Source organism: Coregonus lavaretus (genome assembly GCF_964263955.1).
Source record: "Coregonus lavaretus genome assembly, contig: HAP1_SCAFFOLD_290, whole genome shotgun sequence".
NCBI classification, from domain to species: Eukaryota; Metazoa; Chordata; class Actinopteri; order Salmoniformes; family Salmonidae; genus Coregonus; species Coregonus lavaretus.
Genome location: NW_028162032.1, coordinates 267324 through 285819, shown reverse-complemented (window position 1 = coordinate 285819; position 18496 = coordinate 267324). Strand labels below are relative to the sequence as shown.

The 18496-nt window shown below is 49.5% G+C and overlaps 1 protein-coding gene across 1 annotated transcript in view; it reads right to left on the bottom strand.

Moving 5' to 3' along the window:
• Positions 1–18496, bottom strand: part of LOC311119707 (liprin-alpha-1-like) — a 69712-nt gene that overhangs the window by 50213 nt on the left and 1003 nt on the right. The window contains exon 2 of the mRNA XM_084194371.1: positions 13008–13265. Within this exon, the coding sequence (XP_084050497.1) occupies positions 13008–13265 (258 nt within the window). The remainder of the gene's footprint in view (positions 1–13007; positions 13266–18496) is intronic.

The window sequence follows — 18496 nt, the reverse complement described above, 5'->3', positions numbered from 1 at the left end:
TGATTGATTGCTTCTGTGGACAGGTGTCTTTTATACAGGTAACAAGCTGAGATTAGGAGCACTCCCTTTAAGAGTGTGCTCCTAATCTCAGCTCGTTACCTGTATAAAAGACACCTGGGAGCCAGAAATCTTTCTGATTGAGAGGGGGTCAAATACTTATTTCCCTCATTCAAATGCAAATCAATTTATAACATTTTTGACATGCGTTTTTCTGGATTTTTGTTGTTGTTATTCTGTCTCTCACTGTTCAAATAAACCTACCATTAACATTATAGACTGATCATTTATTTGTCAGTGGGCAAATGTACAAAATCAGCAGGGGATCAAATACTTTTTTCCCTCACTGTATTTACTCTGCTGTTCCATCTGGTAAGAGGCTGCAGCAGCACTGGTCTGGCAGCCTCTACTCTGCTCACTCTCACTCTACTCTCTCCCCCTCTCCCCCCCTCTCTCTCCCCCCCTCTCCCACTCTCTCTCCCCCCCTCTCCCTCTCTCCCCCTCTCCCCCTTTCTCCGAGTCACTCAGATTTTCCCCTCTCTCAATTTCTCTCCAATCTCAGTTTCACTCCTTCAATGTTTTTGTACTTAGCCAGAGTCTGGCATCCTGGGAGATGAGGAAAACATTGGTGGAGCAACTCCCTGTATGTACAATGCCCAGGCAGGGTTGTATTTTCATACGTTGTGTCTATTTGTGGAATAGTGGGTTTAAGGTGGACTGGAACTAATTCTACACGCCATTCCACATCCCTGTTTGTAAGAGATGATCTAGATTAGTGGTTCTCAAACCTTTCCTCAGGAACCCCCAGCCGTAACATGTCAATTGTAGCTCAGTTGGATTCCCACGGGGGGCCAGTATGAAAAATGTATGCACTCACTAACTGTAAGTCACTCTGGATAAGAGCGTCTGCTAAAATGACTAAAATGTAATTGTGAAACGTCTGGGGGTTCCCCGAGGAGAGGTTTGAGAGCCACTGATCTAGCCCTTTAAGTATTATAGCTACAGCGATGTGATGCCTGGGTTAGACGGCTCCACTGCTTCAAGGGGCCTTGAGGCCACCACACTGTGCACTGTGGTAAGCCACTCTCGGGTTAAGGAGCTTTACATCAGCCAACACACACTCACACACACACACTTACTTAATTAATTAGTGGAAAGAAACAAAGTGCAAACAGAGATGGGCCCAGGCTGTGAGTTGAAGTTCTGACGTGTCTCAGAAAAAAAGCCTGTCGTTTCAGCTACAGAGTGCAAAGTTTCAGCTACAGAGAGCTACGTTTCAGCTACAGAGAGCTACGTTTCAGCTACAGAGAGCTACGTTTCAGCTACAGAGACCTATGTTTCAGCTACAGAGAGCTATGTTTCAGCTGTAGAGAGCTATCTTTCAGAGGAGAGGAGTCTCGTTCAACCCATTGCTAAACCCCCATACTAGTCCTTGACTCAGTCCAGTTCGAAACGGTGGATGATCTATCTGGAGGGCAAGGGCCCACTCTAATTTCCACTGATCAGAGCCCATCTGATGTCAGAGATTAGCAGAGACCCCAGATCCTTAATCTGGGTTAGGGCAGGGAGGGAGGGCTGCCTAAAGGACACTACTGCTGCCTCATAGGCCTGTGTGATAGAGATGCTTTGTGCTAGGCAGGCAGCAAACAGTGCATTGCAGTAATGTGCAATGTTGACAGAGAGCCTGTGGACTGAGTCAGGAGCAAACATGCCAGTCTCACAGTCACAGGGTCCTAAAGGGGACCTGACCCAACCTGCCAAACCGGACCTGACCCAACCTGCCAAACCGGACCAGACCCAACCTGCCAAACGGGACCAGACCCAACCTGCCAAACCGGACCTGACCCAACCTGCCAAACCGGACCAGACCCAACCTGCCAAACGGGACCTGACCCAACCTGCCAAACGGGACCTGACCCAACCTGCCAAATGGGACCTGACCCAACCTGCCAAACGGGACCTGACCCAACCTGCCAAATGGGACCTGACCCAACCTGCCAAATGGGACCTGACCCAACCTGCCAAAACGGACCTGACCCAACCTGCCAAATGGGACCTGACCCAACCTGCCAAACCGGATCTGACCCAACCTGCCAAATGGGACCTGACCCAACCTGCCAAACGGGACCAGACCCAACCTGCCAGACCGGACCAGACCGTGACCACGAGTGGCCAAACCCAGAATGGGAGGGACAAATAAGGAAACCGGTGCCAGGCACTGGGTCTCAAAGTCCATGCAGGGAAATTCAGTCTCAAACTTTCAGTCACAAATTTTCCAAAACATAAGACTACACAACCATATACAAAACTCACGTCAGGAACTTTGGGTAGATTTTTTGGGGGTACTGTACTCGCCCCTCTCAGGGTCCCCTCACGGGCTAGAAGAGCTATCGGTCACCCTGGCTACGCTCCACCAACTCCATACTTCCACCGGTGAACGGAAAAAAAGGACTGAGTTTTCCCCTTGTCACATTTTCCAGAGTTTTCCATGGAACACCGAGTGAGGCTGGATTTATTCACACCAATCAATAGAATACTGCAACATCTCTCTAATTCCTAAACAACTTAAGAAACTCTACAAGATGCTAAAACAAGATGCTGTGGAACATAATAACCCTAAAAAAGGACTTTGAAGAGTGGAAAGGAAAGCGAAAAAGGGAGAGAGAAAGAGTGAATGTGGGAAGAAAAAAAACGAGTTAGGCAGCGGCACACAAGGAGAAAAATAGAGATATTTTATAGAAGCACTCTAAAACAATACGCCATGGAAACAAATCACATTTGGAGTTGAGTGAGGCAAAGGAGTAGGGGAGGGAAAGAGGGAGAGGAAAGAGGTGGCGAGGGAAAGAGGGAGAGGAAAGAGGTGGCGAGGGAAAGAGGGAGAGGAAAGAGGTGGCGAGGGAGAAAAAGGATGGAAGAGTTAAAAGGACACAGAGCAAGAGAGACGGGAAGAGAGAGACAATGAGCTATGAAACGACTCACTGCTCTCTGTTTGGTATGGGAATATGGGACTTTACTAAATCTCCATCTTTTAATAAGAGCTTTACTACAGTACTCTACTGGCCCACATCACAAGACCAGTAAGCTGTCCCTGCCTGCCTCTGGCCTCATCACGTGAAGAGGGCTCCTGCTTTCCCTACCCACACAAAGCAGCCACAGTGCCGAAACGTCATTCAGACCTCACCGCCTTCAGTCAGACCTCACCGCCTTCAGTCAGACCTCACCGCCTTCATCGGTCTGTTTCTCTCTCCATCTGATCATTTATCTTTCTAGTTTCTTTCTTCATCTTGTCTGTTACCCCTCTTTCTTTCATTCTCCCTGGCTGTCTGTTTCCCTCTCTCTCCCTGGGTGTCTGTTTCCCCTCTCTCTCCCCCTGGGTGTCTGTTTCCCCCTCTCTCTCCCTGGCTGTCTGTTTCCCTCTCTCTCCCTGGGTGTGTTTCCCCTCTCTCTCCCCCTGGGGGTCTGTTTCCCCCTCTCTCTCCCTGGCTGTCTGTTTCCCTCTCTCTCCCTGGGTGTCTGTTTCCCCTCTCTCTCCCCCTGGGTGTCTGTTTCCCCCTCTCTCTCTCCCTGGATGTCTGTTTCCCCCTCTCTCTCTCCCTGGGTGTCTGTTTCCCCTCTCTCTCTCCCTGGGTGTCTGTTTCCCCTCTCTCTCCCTGGCTGTCTGTTTCCCCTCTCTCTCCCCCTGGGTGTCTGTTTCCCCTCTCTCCCCCTGGCTGTCTGTTTCCCCCATCTCTCTCCCTGGGTGTCTGTTTCCCCTCTCTCTCCCCCTGGGTGTCTGTTTCCCCCTCTCTCTCTCCCTGGGTGTCTGTTTCCCCTCTCTCTCCCCCTGGGTGTCTGTTTCCCCTCTCTCCCCCTGGCTGTCTGTTTCCCCCCTCTCTCTCCCTGGGTGTCTGTTTCCCCTCTCTCTCCCCCTGGGTGTCTGTTTCCCCCTCTCTCTCTCCCTGGGTGTCTGTTTCCCCTCTCTCTCCCCCTGGGTGTCTGTTTCCCCTCTCTCTCCCTGGGTGTCTGTTTCCCCCTCTCTCCCCCTGGCTGTCTGTTTCCCCCTCTCTCTCCCCCTGGCTGTCTGTTTCCCCTCTCTCTCCCCTGGCTGTCTGTTTCCCCTCTCTCCCCCCCTGGCTGTCTGTTTCCCCCTCTCTCTCCCTGGGTGTCTGTTTCCCCTCTCTCTCCCCCTGGCTGTCTGTTTCCCTCTCTCTCCCCCTGGGTGTCTGTTTCCCCCTCTCTCTCCCCCTGGCTGTCTGTTTCCCCCTCTCTCTCCCTGGGTGTCTGTTTCCCCCTCTCTCTCCCCCTGGCTGTCTGTTTCCCCCTCTCTCTCCCTGGCTGTCTGTTTCCCCCCCTGGCTGTCTGTTTCCCCTCTCTCCCCCCCTGGCTGTCTGTTTCCCCCTCTCTCTCCCCCTGGCTGTCTGTTTCCCCCTCTCTCTCTCTCCCTGGCTGTCTGTTTCCCCCTCTCTCTCCCCCTGGCTGTCTGTTTCCCCCTCTCTCTCCCCCTGGCTGTCTGTTTCCCCTCTCTCCCCCCCTGGCTGTCTGTTTCCCCTCTCTCCCCCCCTGGCTGTCTGTTTCCCCCTCTCTCTCCCCCTGGCTGTCTGTTTCCCCCTCTCTCTCCCCCTGGCTGTCTGTTTCCCCTCTCTCTCCCCCTGGCTGTCTGTTTCCCCCTCTCTCTCCCCCTGGCTGTCTGTTTCCCCCTCTCTCTCCCCCTGGCTGTCTGTTTCCCCTCTCTCTCCCTGGCTGTCTGTTTCCCCCTCTCTCTCTCCCTGGCTGTCTGTTTCCCCTCTCTCTCCCTGGCTGTCTGTTTCCCCCTCTCTCTCTCCCTGGCTGTCTGTTTCCCCCTCTCTCTCCCTGGGTGTCTGTTTCCCCCTCTCTCTCCCCCTGGCTGTCTGTTTCCCCCTCTCTCTCCCTGGCTGTCTGTTTCCCCCCCTGGCTGTCTGTTTCCCCTCTCTCCCCCCTGGCTGTCTGTTTCCCCCTCTCTCTCCTCCTGGCTGTCTGTTTCCCCCTCTCTCTCCCCCTGGCTGTCTGTTTCCCCCTCTCTCTCTCCCTGGCTGTCTGTTTCCCCCTCTCTCTCCCCCTGGCTGTCTGTTTCCCCCTCTCTCTCTCCCTGGCTGTCTGTTTCCCCCTCTCTCTCCCCCTGGCTGTCTGTTTCCCCCTCTCTCTCCCCCTGGCTGTCTGTTTCCCCCTCTCTCTCCCCCTGGCTGTCTGTTTCCCCCTCTCTCTCCCCCTGGCTGTCTGTTTCCCCTCTCTCTCCCCCTGGCTGTCTGTTTCCCCCTCTCTCTCCCTGGCTGTCTGTTTCCCCCCCTGGCTGTCTGTTTCCCCTCTCTCCCCCCCTGGCTGTCTGTTTCCCCCTCTCTCTCCCCCTGGCTGTCTGTTTCCCCCTCTCTCTCCCCCTGGCTGTCTGTTTCCCCCTCTCTCTCTCTCCCTGGCTGTCTGTTTCCCCCTCTCTCTCCCCCTGGCTGTCTGTTTCCCCCTCTCTCTCCCCCTGGCTGTCTGTTTCCCCTCTCTCCCCCCCTGGCTGTCTGTTTCCCCCTCTCTCTCCACCTGGCTGTCTGTTTCCCCCTCTCTCTCCCCCTGGCTGTCTGTTTCCCCCTCTCTCTCCCCCTGGCTGTCTGTTTCCCCCTCTCTCTCCCCCTGGCTGTCTGTTTCCCCTCTCTCTCCCTGGCTGTCTGTTTCCCCTCTCTCTCCCTGGCTGTCTGTTTCCCCCTCTCTCTCTCTCCCTGGCTGTCTGTTTCCCCTCTCTCTCCCTGGCTGTCTGTTTCCCCTCTCTCTCCCTGGGTGTCTGTTTCCCCTCTCTCTCCCTGGCTGTCTGTTTCCCCTCTCTCTCCCTGGGTGTCCGTTTCCCTCACTCTCCCGCAGATTCTCTCTCTCTCTCTCTCTCTTTCAGAACCAGACACTATCACTCTTCCTCTAAACTGAAGTCACAAAAGCGACAGCCTGGGGCAACTCTTCTTCCTTCCGCTCTCTCCATCTCTGTACTTGAGTGGTGGTACACCATCCAGCAGAGCACCGCCTTTCTCCCCCCCCCATACTCCATCCTCTCTTTAAACTTCTGTCTCCTCCTCCCTTGTGTAGAGCCATAGAAACACCAGCAGGCCTCAACAGATTTCATTCACCACACACACACACACACACACACACACACACACACACAAACAGAGAGACAGAGAGCGTGAGAGTTCACAGAAAAAGAAAGTTCCCCACTTCAACAAAACCACACTGTGCCTCAGATGGTTCTGACCGCAACACGGCACAATCAGCCCAATTCCACCATATGGGGCATAACAGACTAAAACTGCTGGGGCTGAACACAACAGAACCACGGTGTCAGCAGTCTAAAACAGAAGGGATCAAAAATATATATTAATGGCACTGGTCGTGTGACTGAGTGTGTGTGGTCGTGTGAATGAATGGGCCATCCAGGTCAATGAGGTGAAACAGAACGGCAGTTGTAAATAAACTGGCAGAAATTACACACATCCACAGAGAGAGAAGACAGTGAAGGGGAGAAGACAGTGAAGGGGAGAAGACAGTGAAGGGGAGAAGACAGTGAAGGGGAGAAGACAGTGAAGGGGAGAAGACAGTGAAGGGGAGAAGACAGTGAAGGGGAGAAGACAGTGAAGGGGAGAAGACAGTGAAGGGGAGAAGACAGTGAAGGGGAGAAGACAGTGAAGGGGAGAAGACAGTGAAGGGAGAAGACAGTGAAGGGAGAAGACAGTGAAGGGGAGAAGACAGTGAAGGGAGAAGACAGTGAAGGGAGAAGACAGTGAAGGGGAGAAGACAGTGAAGGGAGGATATATCTTGAGAGCAGTGTGCTGCCTGCTGTGTCTGACTGGGACAACGTGAGGAGAACAGGTCAAATACACCCTGGTCAAAGAGGGGGGAGACATACCAGTTACCACCCACCCACACACTATACAACATAGAGCTCCATACTAGTGAGCACATTATGCACAGTAACACATCTGAAAGCACATCCCTCACACATGCAGACTACCTAGTGTGGCACCACCACACAGCAGTACAGTTCACTACTGACTGACTGGGTTGGCAGTACAGTTCACTACTGACTGACTGGGTTGGCAGTACAGTTCACTACTGACTGACTGGGTTGACAGTACAGTTCACTACTGACTGACTGGGTTGGCAGTACAGTTCACTACTGACTGACTGGGTTGGCAGTACAGTTCACTACTGACTGACTGGGTTGGCAGTACAGTTCACTACTGACTGACTGGGTTGGCAGTACAGTTCACTACTGACTGGCTGGGTTGGCAGTACAGTTCACTACTGACTGACTGGGTTGGCAGTACAGTTCACTACTGACTGGCTGGGTTGACAGTACAGTTCACTACTGACTGGCTGGGTTGACAGTACAGTTCACTACTGACTGACTGGGTTGACAGTACAGTTCACTACTGACTGGCTGGGTTGACAGTACAGTTCACTACTGACTGACTGGGTTGGCAGTACAGTTCACTACTGACTGACTGGGTTGGCAGTACAGTTCACTACTGTGACTGGGTTGGCAGTACAGTTCACTACTGACTGACTGGGTTGACAGTACAGTTCACTACTGACTGACTGGGTTGACAGTACAGTTCACTACTGACTGACTGGGTTGGCAGTACAGTTCACTACTGACTGACTGGGTTGACAGTACAGTTCACTACTGACTGACTGGGTTGACAGTACAGTTCACTACTGACTGACTGGGTTGACAGTAAAGTTCACTACTGACTGACTGGGTTGACAGTACAGTTCACTACTGTGACTGGGTTGGCAGTACAGTTCACTACTGACTGACTGACTGGGTTGACAGTACAGTTCACTACTGACTGACTGACTGGGTTGACAGTACAGTTCACTACTGACTGACTGACTGACTGGGTTGACAGTACAGTTCACTACTGACTGACTGACTGACTGGGTTGACAGTACAGTTCACTACTGACTGACTGACTGGGTTGGCAGTACAGTTCACTACTGACTGACTGACTGACTGGGTTGGCAGTACAGTTCACTACTGACTGACTGACTGACTGGGTTGACAGTACAGTTCACTACTGACTGACTGACTGACTGGGTTGACAGTACAGTTCACTACTGACTGACTGACTGACTGGGTTGACAGTACAGTTCACTACTGACTGACTGACTGGGTTGACAGTACAGTTCACTACTGACTGACTGACTGGGTTGACAGTACAGTTCACTACTGACTGACTGACTGGGTTGACAGTACAGTTCACTACTGACTGACTGACTGGGTTGACAGTACAGTTCACTACTGACTGACTGACTGGGTTGACAGTACAGTTCACTACTGACTGACTGACTGGGTTGACAGTACAGTTCACTACTGACTGACTGACTGGGTTGACAGTACAGTTCACTACTGACTGACTGACTGGGTTGACAGTACAGTTCACTACTGACTGACTGACTGGGTTGACAGTACGGTTCACTACTGACTGACTGACTGGGTTGACAGTACAGTTCACTACTGACTGACTGACTGGGTTGACAGTACGGTTCACTACTGACTGACTGACTGGGTTGACAGTACAGTTCACTAATGACTGACTGGGGTGACAGTACAGTTCACTACTGACTGACTGGGTTGACAGTACAGTTCACTACTGACTGACTGGGTTGACAGTACAGTTCACTACTGACTGACTGGGTTGACAGTACAGTTCACTACTGTGACTGGGTTGGCAGTACAGTTCACTACTGTGACTGGGTTGACAGCACAGTTCACTACTGACTGACTGGGTTGACAGCACAGTTCACTACTGACTGACTGGGTTGACAGTACAGTTAATTACTAACTGACAGGGTTGACAGTACAGTTCACTACTGACTGACTGGGTTGACAGTACAGTTCACTACTGTGACTGGGTTGACAGCACAGTTCACTACTGTGACTGGGTTGGCAGCACAGTTCACTACTGTGACTGGGTTGACAGCACAGTTCACTACTGACTGACTGGGTTGACAGTACAGTTCACTACTGACTGACTGGGTTGACAGTACAGTTAATTACTAACTGACAGGGTTGACAGTACAGTTCACTACTGACTGACTGACTGGGTTGACAGTACAGTTCACTACTGACTGACTGACTGGGTTGACAGTACAGTTCACTACTGACTGACTGACTGGGTTGACAGTACAGTTCACTACTGACTGACTGACTGGGTTGACAGTACAGTTCACTACTGACTGACTGACTGGGTTGACAGTACAGTTCACTACTGACTGACTGACTGGGTTGACAGTACAGTTCACTACTGACTGACTGACTGGGTTGACAGTACAGTTCACTACTGACTGACTGAATGGGTTGACAGTACAGTTCACTACTGACTGACTGGGTTGACAGTACAGTTCACTACTGACTGACTGGGTTGACAGTACAGTTAATTACTAACTGACAGGGTTGACAGTACAGTTCACTACTGACTGACTGGGCTGACAGTACAGTTAATTACTAACTGACAGGGTTGACAGTGAGGTTCACTACTAACTGACAGGGTTAAGGGGCTGTGGATGTGTGAGCATGCTGCCCTGGAATGTTTGTGCATTCCACAAGAGGTGCACACTATGGGGGTGGGGGAAAGGGGGAGATCTGAGGGAGAGGTGCACTCTATGGAGGTGGGGGAAAGGGGGAGATCTGAGGGAGAGGTGCACTCTATGGGGGTGGGGGAAAGGGGGAGATCTGAGGGAGAGGTGCACTCTATGGGGGTGGGGGAAAGGGGGAGATCTGAGGGAGAGGTGCACTCTATGGGGGTGGGGGAAAGGGGGAGAGGTGCACTCTATGGGGGTGGGGGAAAGGGGGAGATCTGAGGGAGAGGTGCACTACATGGGGGTGGGGGAAAGGGGGAGATCTGAGGGAGAGGTGCACTCTATGGAGGTGGGGGAAAGGGGGAGATCTGAGGGAGAGGTGCACTCTATGGGGGTGGGGGAAAGGGGGAGATCTGAGGGAGAGGTGCACTCTATGGAGGTGGGGGAAAGGGGGAGATCTGAGGGAGAGGTGCACTCTATGGAGGTGGGGGAAAGGGGGAGATCTGAGGGAGAGGTGCACTCTATGGAGGTGGGGGAAAGCGGGAGATCTGAGGGAGAGGTGCACTCTATGGAGGTGGGGGAAAGGGGGAGATCTGAGGGAGAGGTGCACTCTATGGAGGTGGGGGAAAGCGGGAGATCTGAGGGAGAGGTGCACTCTATGGAGGTGGGGGAAAGCGGGAGATCTGAGGGAGAGGTGCACTCTATGGAGGTGGGGGAAAGGGGGAGATCTGAGGGAGAGGTATGTCCCTATTAGCAAGCAGGCTGATAACTTCCAGGTAAAGCCACTCCCCACCCACCCAGTGCTTCCCAAGACCAGACAGAGAGAGGTCCCTCTCACAGTCTGCCTCCAGAACCAGTGTGTTTGTCTCTCTACACAGTGCATTGGAGGCACCTGTAATTAGTGCATGTTTGGCCTGTTACCCCGGATTACCGTGAGTTAGATAGGTTAGCACCCCAGCAATATCAATCTGAGGGACAGAGACTACCATCCTGTCTCTCACACACACGTCACCAGAGGCCCCCCTTTGTAAGTCAGTTATGCAGCCACTGAGTCCGGCCAAATGAAACAGCAACCCCAGGTTCCAACCCCCCCCCCCCCATATTCCATTAGCAAAATAATTGCATCTCTTTAGAGTTCTCCATTCTAATGACAACTCAAGGCATCATCAATCCATTTCTCCCCCTGATCAAATGGTTAAAACACCCTGCTTTCTCTCCGGTGCCCAAGGTGTGAGAGGGTTTAACAGGAAAGCGAGGCATGCACTCCCAATGAAAAGTGTTCCGCTGTGTGCAGTCAGGCGACAGCTCCAAAAAGAGAGGAGCTAAAATTAAATGAGGAAAAAGTTATAAAACTGGGCAAGGTACCGGAAACCAACACCTTTTGATGAGATTCTCATCATATTGTCCAGCTATGGATAATATCACTTAGATAGCAACTCTTTCCCTCTTCTGGATATCATTAGTGTGTTAGGCTTATTTCAATTAAACTCCAGCTGTTAAGTATCTGATATCTTCTGGATTAGCATCGCCCATCGTCTGGTGAGCCCAGAACCGCTTGTTTAATTGAACTCCAGGTCCTTATGCATTATTAACAGAGGACACCCAATCCCCTCAGGGCCTGGTTCAAAACATAAAACCATGAGGATGGGCCCTGCGAGAGGGCCTGAAACCTGAGCCTCCATCATATATACACACAGAGACAGCCGGACGGACCGACCAGACGAGTACAAGGCTCAATGGAGAGAAAGTGTGTGTGTGTGTGTGTGTTTATTTAACCAGGTAAGCCAGTGGAGAACAAGTTCTCATTTACAACTGCGACCTGGCCAAGATAAAGTAAAGCAGTGCGATAAAAACAACAACACAGAGTTACATATGGGGTAAAACAAAACATAAAGTCAAAAATACAACAGAAAATATATATACAGTGTGTGCAAATGTAGCAAGTTATGGAGGTAAGGCAATAAAATAGGCTATAGTGCAAAATAATTACAATTAGTATTAACACTGGAATGATAGATGTGCAAGAGATGATGTGCAAATAGAGATACTGGGGTACAAATGAGCAAAATAAATAACAATATAGGGATGAGGTAGTTGGGTGGGCTAATTACAGATGGGCTGTGTACAGGTGCAGTGATCGGTAAGGTGCTCTGACAACTGATGCTTAAAGTTAGTGAGGGAGATAAGTGTCTCCAGCTTCAGAGAATCCTCCCATTTCCATTCCAAGATCACTTCAGGGAAGGAATTTCATTTGACAAATGTACTCAGCAGCCAAACCACAGACGTTCTTGAATTTACCAGAGCTATACAGTACACAAACTGAATTATTCTCTGGTTGTGGTGGTTCCTGTTCATGACCGAACCAGTTCAGATACGCAATTGATATGAAACACTTTTGAACTGCTTTAGGGCATAATTTGAAAACCACACCTCGGTTGTGTTTTCCTCCATGGCAGAAACCTTGGCGATTACATACATGTCACCGTCTGTAGGACTACTTCCATTAGGAATACAATGCCCTACATGGGTCTCATTGGTTCATACTCAGAAACCAATCTTCAGCACTCGTTTTAGGTCATCAGCGGCCGTTACAGCGGGAAGAGGAGGATGAATCCCGTCACACATATTCTAGCACTGCGTGGCACAGTAACGGCCGCTAATCTGACGGACGGACAAGGGCTTTGTGTAACCTTGGAGGGCATCCAGGATGACAACAGAAGGTTAAAACTCAAGCGTTTTACACTGGCTGGTTGAGTGACTACAGGGTCCCTGCGGAGTCTCAATCACTAAGGCCATCTGCTGAGGGAAAAGGCCTTTCATCCCATAGCTAAACCCACACACCCTCCAAAACGCAGCTACTGTGGGCTTATACAGTAGCTTCACTCTCCGCCTGTGGGGAAGAGCATTGAAGCAAGATAGAATAGTTATCTTTTTACCACAGTAGTGTAGATGATTTAAATGGTATATCCGGCCTTAAATCATTGTGATTTCACCATATTTCTAAAATAACAAATAAAAAACACTGGTTGAGAGAGTGGAGGTTCAGTCTTCGGCAAGACAGAACAGTGTAAACCTAATCCGTGTATCCTGTACATGACCGCCAGCATCAGCAGCGTCACTATCATCAGTAGCATCAGCTTCAGCAGCTTCACTATCATCAGTAGCATCAGCTTCAGCAGCTTCACTATCATCAGTAGCATCAGCTTCAGCAGCTTCACTATCATCAGTAGCATCAGCTTCAGCAGCTTCACTATCATCAGTAGCATCAGCTTCAGCAGCTTCACTATCATCAGTAGCATCAGCTTCAGCAGCTTCACTATCATCAGTAGCATCAGCTTCAGCAGCGTCACTATCATCAGTAGCATCAGCTTCAGCAGCTTCACTATCATCAGTAGCATCAGCAGCCTCACTAGCATCAGCTTCAGCAGCATCACTAGCAGCACCAGCTTCAGGTCTCTTACCTGGGGCAGGGCGGTGTTAAGCTGCCTCTGCAGCGAGTCCCTCTCGTGGCTGACCTCGTGCAGCTTGCCCTGGGTCAGGCCTAGGTTCTCCTGGGTCTCCCTCAGCGTGTCCAGCAGCCGGTCGCGCTCCTCCAGCATGGACACCATCAGAGACTCAAAGTGTCCCTCCGAGTCTGAATGCAGAGGCGAGCCAGACCCCCGCCGGCCGGCCGAAGGCCCCTCCGACTCGCTGATGGTGGGCATCACCTCGCACATCATCTAGGAGAGAGAAAGGGTAGAAGGAAGAGAGAAGAGAAAATATGTCAGAGAAGGAAGTCGCCAACACATACAAGGACAACGCCTCAGGGCTCAATAGTGGCTTGATCCTTACATCAGAGTTGAATGACATCACACATTAGGATAAATTACAACTTCACTAAGCGGCGATCTCCATGTAAAAAACGTTATGGACACTAAACATGAAACAGCAAGGTAATCATGTATTTTCTTCATGCATGCTTGACTGGGGTAATCAAGTTCATCCACAACCAAGAGTATATAAAAACAGTCAGGGAGGGCTGGACACAACAACCTGCCAGCACCGCCATGATGGGCCGCAAGGCTCTGGACCGCACACTTGCGTTAAGTTCCAAATTCTGACAGGTACTGACATTTCTGTGTGGTGCCGTCTCTGGTGTTCTGTGTGACAGAGTGTTTGCAGAGTTTCTACGGAGTTTGTCTCTAGCAGACTACAAATACACAATTACACAGCCCATCAACAGAAACACGCCCCCTGGCCTAGCCATACACAATTACACAGCCCATCAACAGAAACACACCCCCTGGCCTAGCCAACAAGATAAAGATCAGATGCAACGTGCCGACGGCACTCTCGCCATCTCCCCATCTGCACTCAACACATCAGCACCTTGAGCTAAGCGGCTGTCTGAAGGGTACAGGCAGGCACGCGTGGAGAGAACATTCATTTGCAGTGAGAAAACAGAACACAGCAGGGAAGGCCTACACATGAGAAGAACCTCCTCACACAATCAGGCCTAATATTGCACTAACTGGATACTGCAATGTGCTGATTTAGTAATTAAACTACCTTGTAAGCCCGCTGTAAACCACTGTATTAAACAAGCAAGAGGAGAACTCAGTCAAAGCACCCTTTTCTGCCACCTGTCTGTTAAGCACAATTCCATTGATATAACAATACATCTAATTATAATTATTATAATTCACGCCATTTAGCAGACGCCATTATCCAAAGCAACTTACAGTCATGCTGCACACATTTTACATATGGGTGGCCCTAGCGGGATTCGAACCCACTATCCTGGCGTTGCAAGTGCCATGTTCTAACGACTGAGAAATGGCTTCTTCATCATGGCCCTGGTCCACAGAGTCAGTAGACTGAGAGATGGCTTCTTCATCATGGCCCTGGTCCACAGAGTCAGTATACTGAGAAATGGCTTCTTCATCAAATCAAAATGTATTGATCACATACACATATTTACATTTACATTTTAGTCATTTAGCAGACGCTCTTATCCAGAGCGACTTACAGTTAGTGAGTGCATACATTATTTTATACTGGCCCCCCGTGGGAATCGAACCCACAACCCTGGTGTTGCAAACGCCATGCTCTACCAACTGAGCTACATCCCATTTAGCAGATGTTATTGCGGGTGTAGCAAAATGCTTGTGTTCCTTGCTCCAACAATAGAGAAATATCTAACAATTCACAAATCTAAAAGTAAAATAATGGAATTAAGAAATATATATACAGTGGGGAAAAAAAGTATTTAGTCAGCCACCAATTGTGCAAGTTGTCCCACTTAAAAAGATGAGAGAGGCCTGTAATTTTCATCATAGGTACACGTCAACTATGACAGACAAATTGAGAATTTTTTTCTCCAGAAAATCACATTGTAGGATTTTTAATGAATTTATTTGCAAATTATGGTGGAAAATAAGTATTTGGTCACCTACAAACAAGCAAGATTTCTGGCTCTCACAGACCTGTAACTTATTCTTTAAGAGGCTCCTCTGTCCTCCACTCATTACCTGTATTAATGGCACCTGTTTGAACTTGTTATCAGTATAAAAGACACCTGTCCACAACCTCAAACAGTCACACTCCAAACTCCACTATGGCCAAGACCAAAGAGCTGTCAAAGGACACCAGAAACAAAATTGTAGACCTGCACCAGGCTGGGAAGACTGAATCTGCAATAGGTAAGCAGCTTGGTTTGAAGAAATCAACTGTGGGAGCAATTATTAGGAAATGGAAGACATACAAGACCACTGATAATCTCCCTCGATCTGGGGCTCCACGCAAGATCTCACCCCGTGGGGTCAAAATGATCACAAGAACGGTGAGCAAAAATCCCAGAACCACACGGGGGGACCTAGTGAATGACCTGCAGAGAGCTGGGACCAAAGTAACAAAGCCTACCATCAGTAACACACTACGCCGCCAGGGACTCAAATCCTGCAGTGCCAGACGTGTCCCCCTGCTTAAGCCAGTACATGTCCAGGCCCGTCTGAAGTTTGCTAGAGTGCATTTGGATGATCCAGAAGAGGATTGGGAGAATTTAATCTGACCATATGACACCAAAATAGAACCTTTTGGTAAAAACTCAACTCGTCGTGTTTGGAGGACAAAGAATGCTGTGTTGCATCCAAAGAACACCATACCTACTGTGAAGCATGGGGGTGGAAACATCATGCTTTGGGGCTGTTTTTCTGCAAAGGGACCAGGACTACTGATCCGTGTAAAGGAAAGAATTAATGGGGTCATGTATCGTGAGATTTTGAGTGAAAACCTCCTTCCATCAGCAAGAGCATTGAAGATGAAACGTGGCTAGGTCTTTCAGCATGACAATGATCCCAAACACACCGCCCGGGCAACGAAGGAGTGGCTTCGTAAGAAGCATTTCAAGGTCCTGGAGTGGCCTAGCCAGTCTACAGATCTCAACCCCATAGAAAATCTTTGGAGGGAGTTGAAAGTCCGTGTTGCCCAGCGACAGCCCCAAAACATCACTGCTCTAGAGGAGATTTGCATGGAGGAATGGGCCAAAATACCAGCAACAGTGTGTGAAAACCTTGTGAAGACTTACAGAAAACGTTTGACCTGTGTCATTGCCAACAAAGGGTATATAACAAAGTATTGAGAAACTTTTGTTATTGACCAAACACTTATTTTCCACCATAATTTGCAAATAAATTCATTAAAAATCCTACAATGTGATTTTCTGGATTTTTTTTCCTCATTTTGTCTGTCATAGTTGACGTGTACCTATGATGAGAATTACAGGCCTCTCATCTTTTTAAGTGGGAGAACTTGCACAATTGGTGGCTGACTAAATACTTTTTTCCCCCACTGTATATCATCATGGCCCTGGTCCACAGAGAGTCAGTATACTGAGTAATGGCTTCTTCATCATGGCCCTGGTCGGCAGAGAGTCAGTATACTGAGAAATACATTTACATTTTAGTCATTTAGCAGACGCTCTTATCCAGAGCGACTTACAGTTGGTGAATATTTTTTTTATTTTTATACTGGCCCCCCGTGGGAATCGAACCCACAACCCTGGCGTTGCAAACGCCATGCTCTATCAACTGAGCTACATCCCTGCCGGCCATTCCCTCCCCTACCCTGGACGACGCTGGGCCAATTGTGCGCCGCCCATGAGTCTCCCGGTCGCGGCCGGCTGCGACAGAGCCTGGATTCGAACCAGGATCTAGTGGCACAGTTAGCACTGCGATGCAGTGCCTTAGACCACTGCGCCACTCAGGAGTCTAATGGCTTCTTCATCATGGCCCTGGTCCGCAGAGAGTCAGTATACTGAGTAATGGCTTCTTCATCATGGCCCTGGTCCGCAGAGAGTCAGTATACTGAGTAATGGCTTCTTCATCATGGCCCTGGTCGGCAGAGAGTCAGTATACTGAGTAATGGCTTCTTCATCATGGCCCTGGTCCGCAGAGAGTCAGTATACGCTGCTAGAACATGTCATAAGGAGGGGGTCCTTCATGCTTTCCAAGGGCCAATTCCTAACTCGAGATTTGTGCTTGAGGTTTGCACCAAAGCCTGTGGCGTATCAGATGATGAAGCCAGACCACTGAGTGCCCTTCCATTGACCAGACACTAAGAAGACCAATGTACACAAACACATGTAGGCCTAGTCTACACACACAATCACTCTGGATATATGCGTGTGTGTCTGTGTACAGTACACACTAGCATGTGGAATGTTCTAGACCTAGGGAATATGGTTTTCCATTGTAAAGGGCAGGCATAATATGCTGGGGATGCAGGCCTGACTGAGTGGTTGACTTCATCCACTGGCTCCACAACAGGGGGCTCAACACTGGCGATTAGGCTCCGTAAATGGGCCTCCAGATGGGCAAGCCCAGAATCATGTGAGTTACATTTTTTTTTTTTTACTGAAAAGGAACTGCAGCTAATGAATTGGAACAAACTGCATTTTTAACTGGGTGGCCGGGGAGGGCTAGGGTTTTCCTTTCTGCTTCCACAGTCTTCAACTCCAAGGCACTTGCTTTCAGAAGCCATTGTGTTCAGTTCAGGGACCTGCGCAGTGGCACTGTACCTTCAATGTCTTTAGGAGCTTGGTTTACAATGCAGGCCCGCCATTGAGCCAAAACCATCCAAATCCCACATATCTAGGAGATACATATTCATATTGGCTGCTGCCAAATGTAACCTAATTTCGCCTAGGCAAATGGACAGCAGCGCTGCATAAGGAGGTCAAACCAACAAATCACCACAATAGAGTTTATAAGGGGGAGGGGCCCTGCTGAAGTGTAGGAGACAGATTGACAGATGGTAGCCACACTCTGTGGTGTAGCTACCTCAACATAACAACAACAACTGCACCTTCTCTGTGTCCATTATGTCAGTAGGCTTCAAAGTATGGCAGTTCAGTTGTAGATATCTCAACGCAGTGAGGGGAAGTAGACCTACATCACCAAGTAACGTTACAGTAGGCTGAAGTCCCTATACGCATCCATTGAACAAAGCGTACACAGAATTCGTACTGGATGGGCTGCTAACATAGACCGCTGCTACATGTAGGCTGAAGTCCAAAGAGAGAGACAATAGGGTCAAAGTCTGGTAACAGAAATGTGTAAACCATTACACCAAGGTCACGGGGAAGGCGTAACGCTAATACCTTCTGTCTGGAATGTGACTGTTTTTGATAAACAAACTAGCTGCCAAGGAGCGTGTGTTGGTGCTGTAGGGCCAGTGTAGAGCAGACCTAACTACCGAACTCTTTCAAACTCAAGGCTGAAGGCTAATGGCATACAATAGGAGTACGGGCACCTAGCTAACTAGATCAATCAATTGACAGTTATCGAAAGGGACTACGAGGAACTTACTTTTAGTAAGTCACTGCCAAATGCACTCCTTTACAGAGCTGTGAACCAAATGGCCATAACACATGACATATGCCTGGTAGAAAGTTAGTAAAGCTGGCACAATA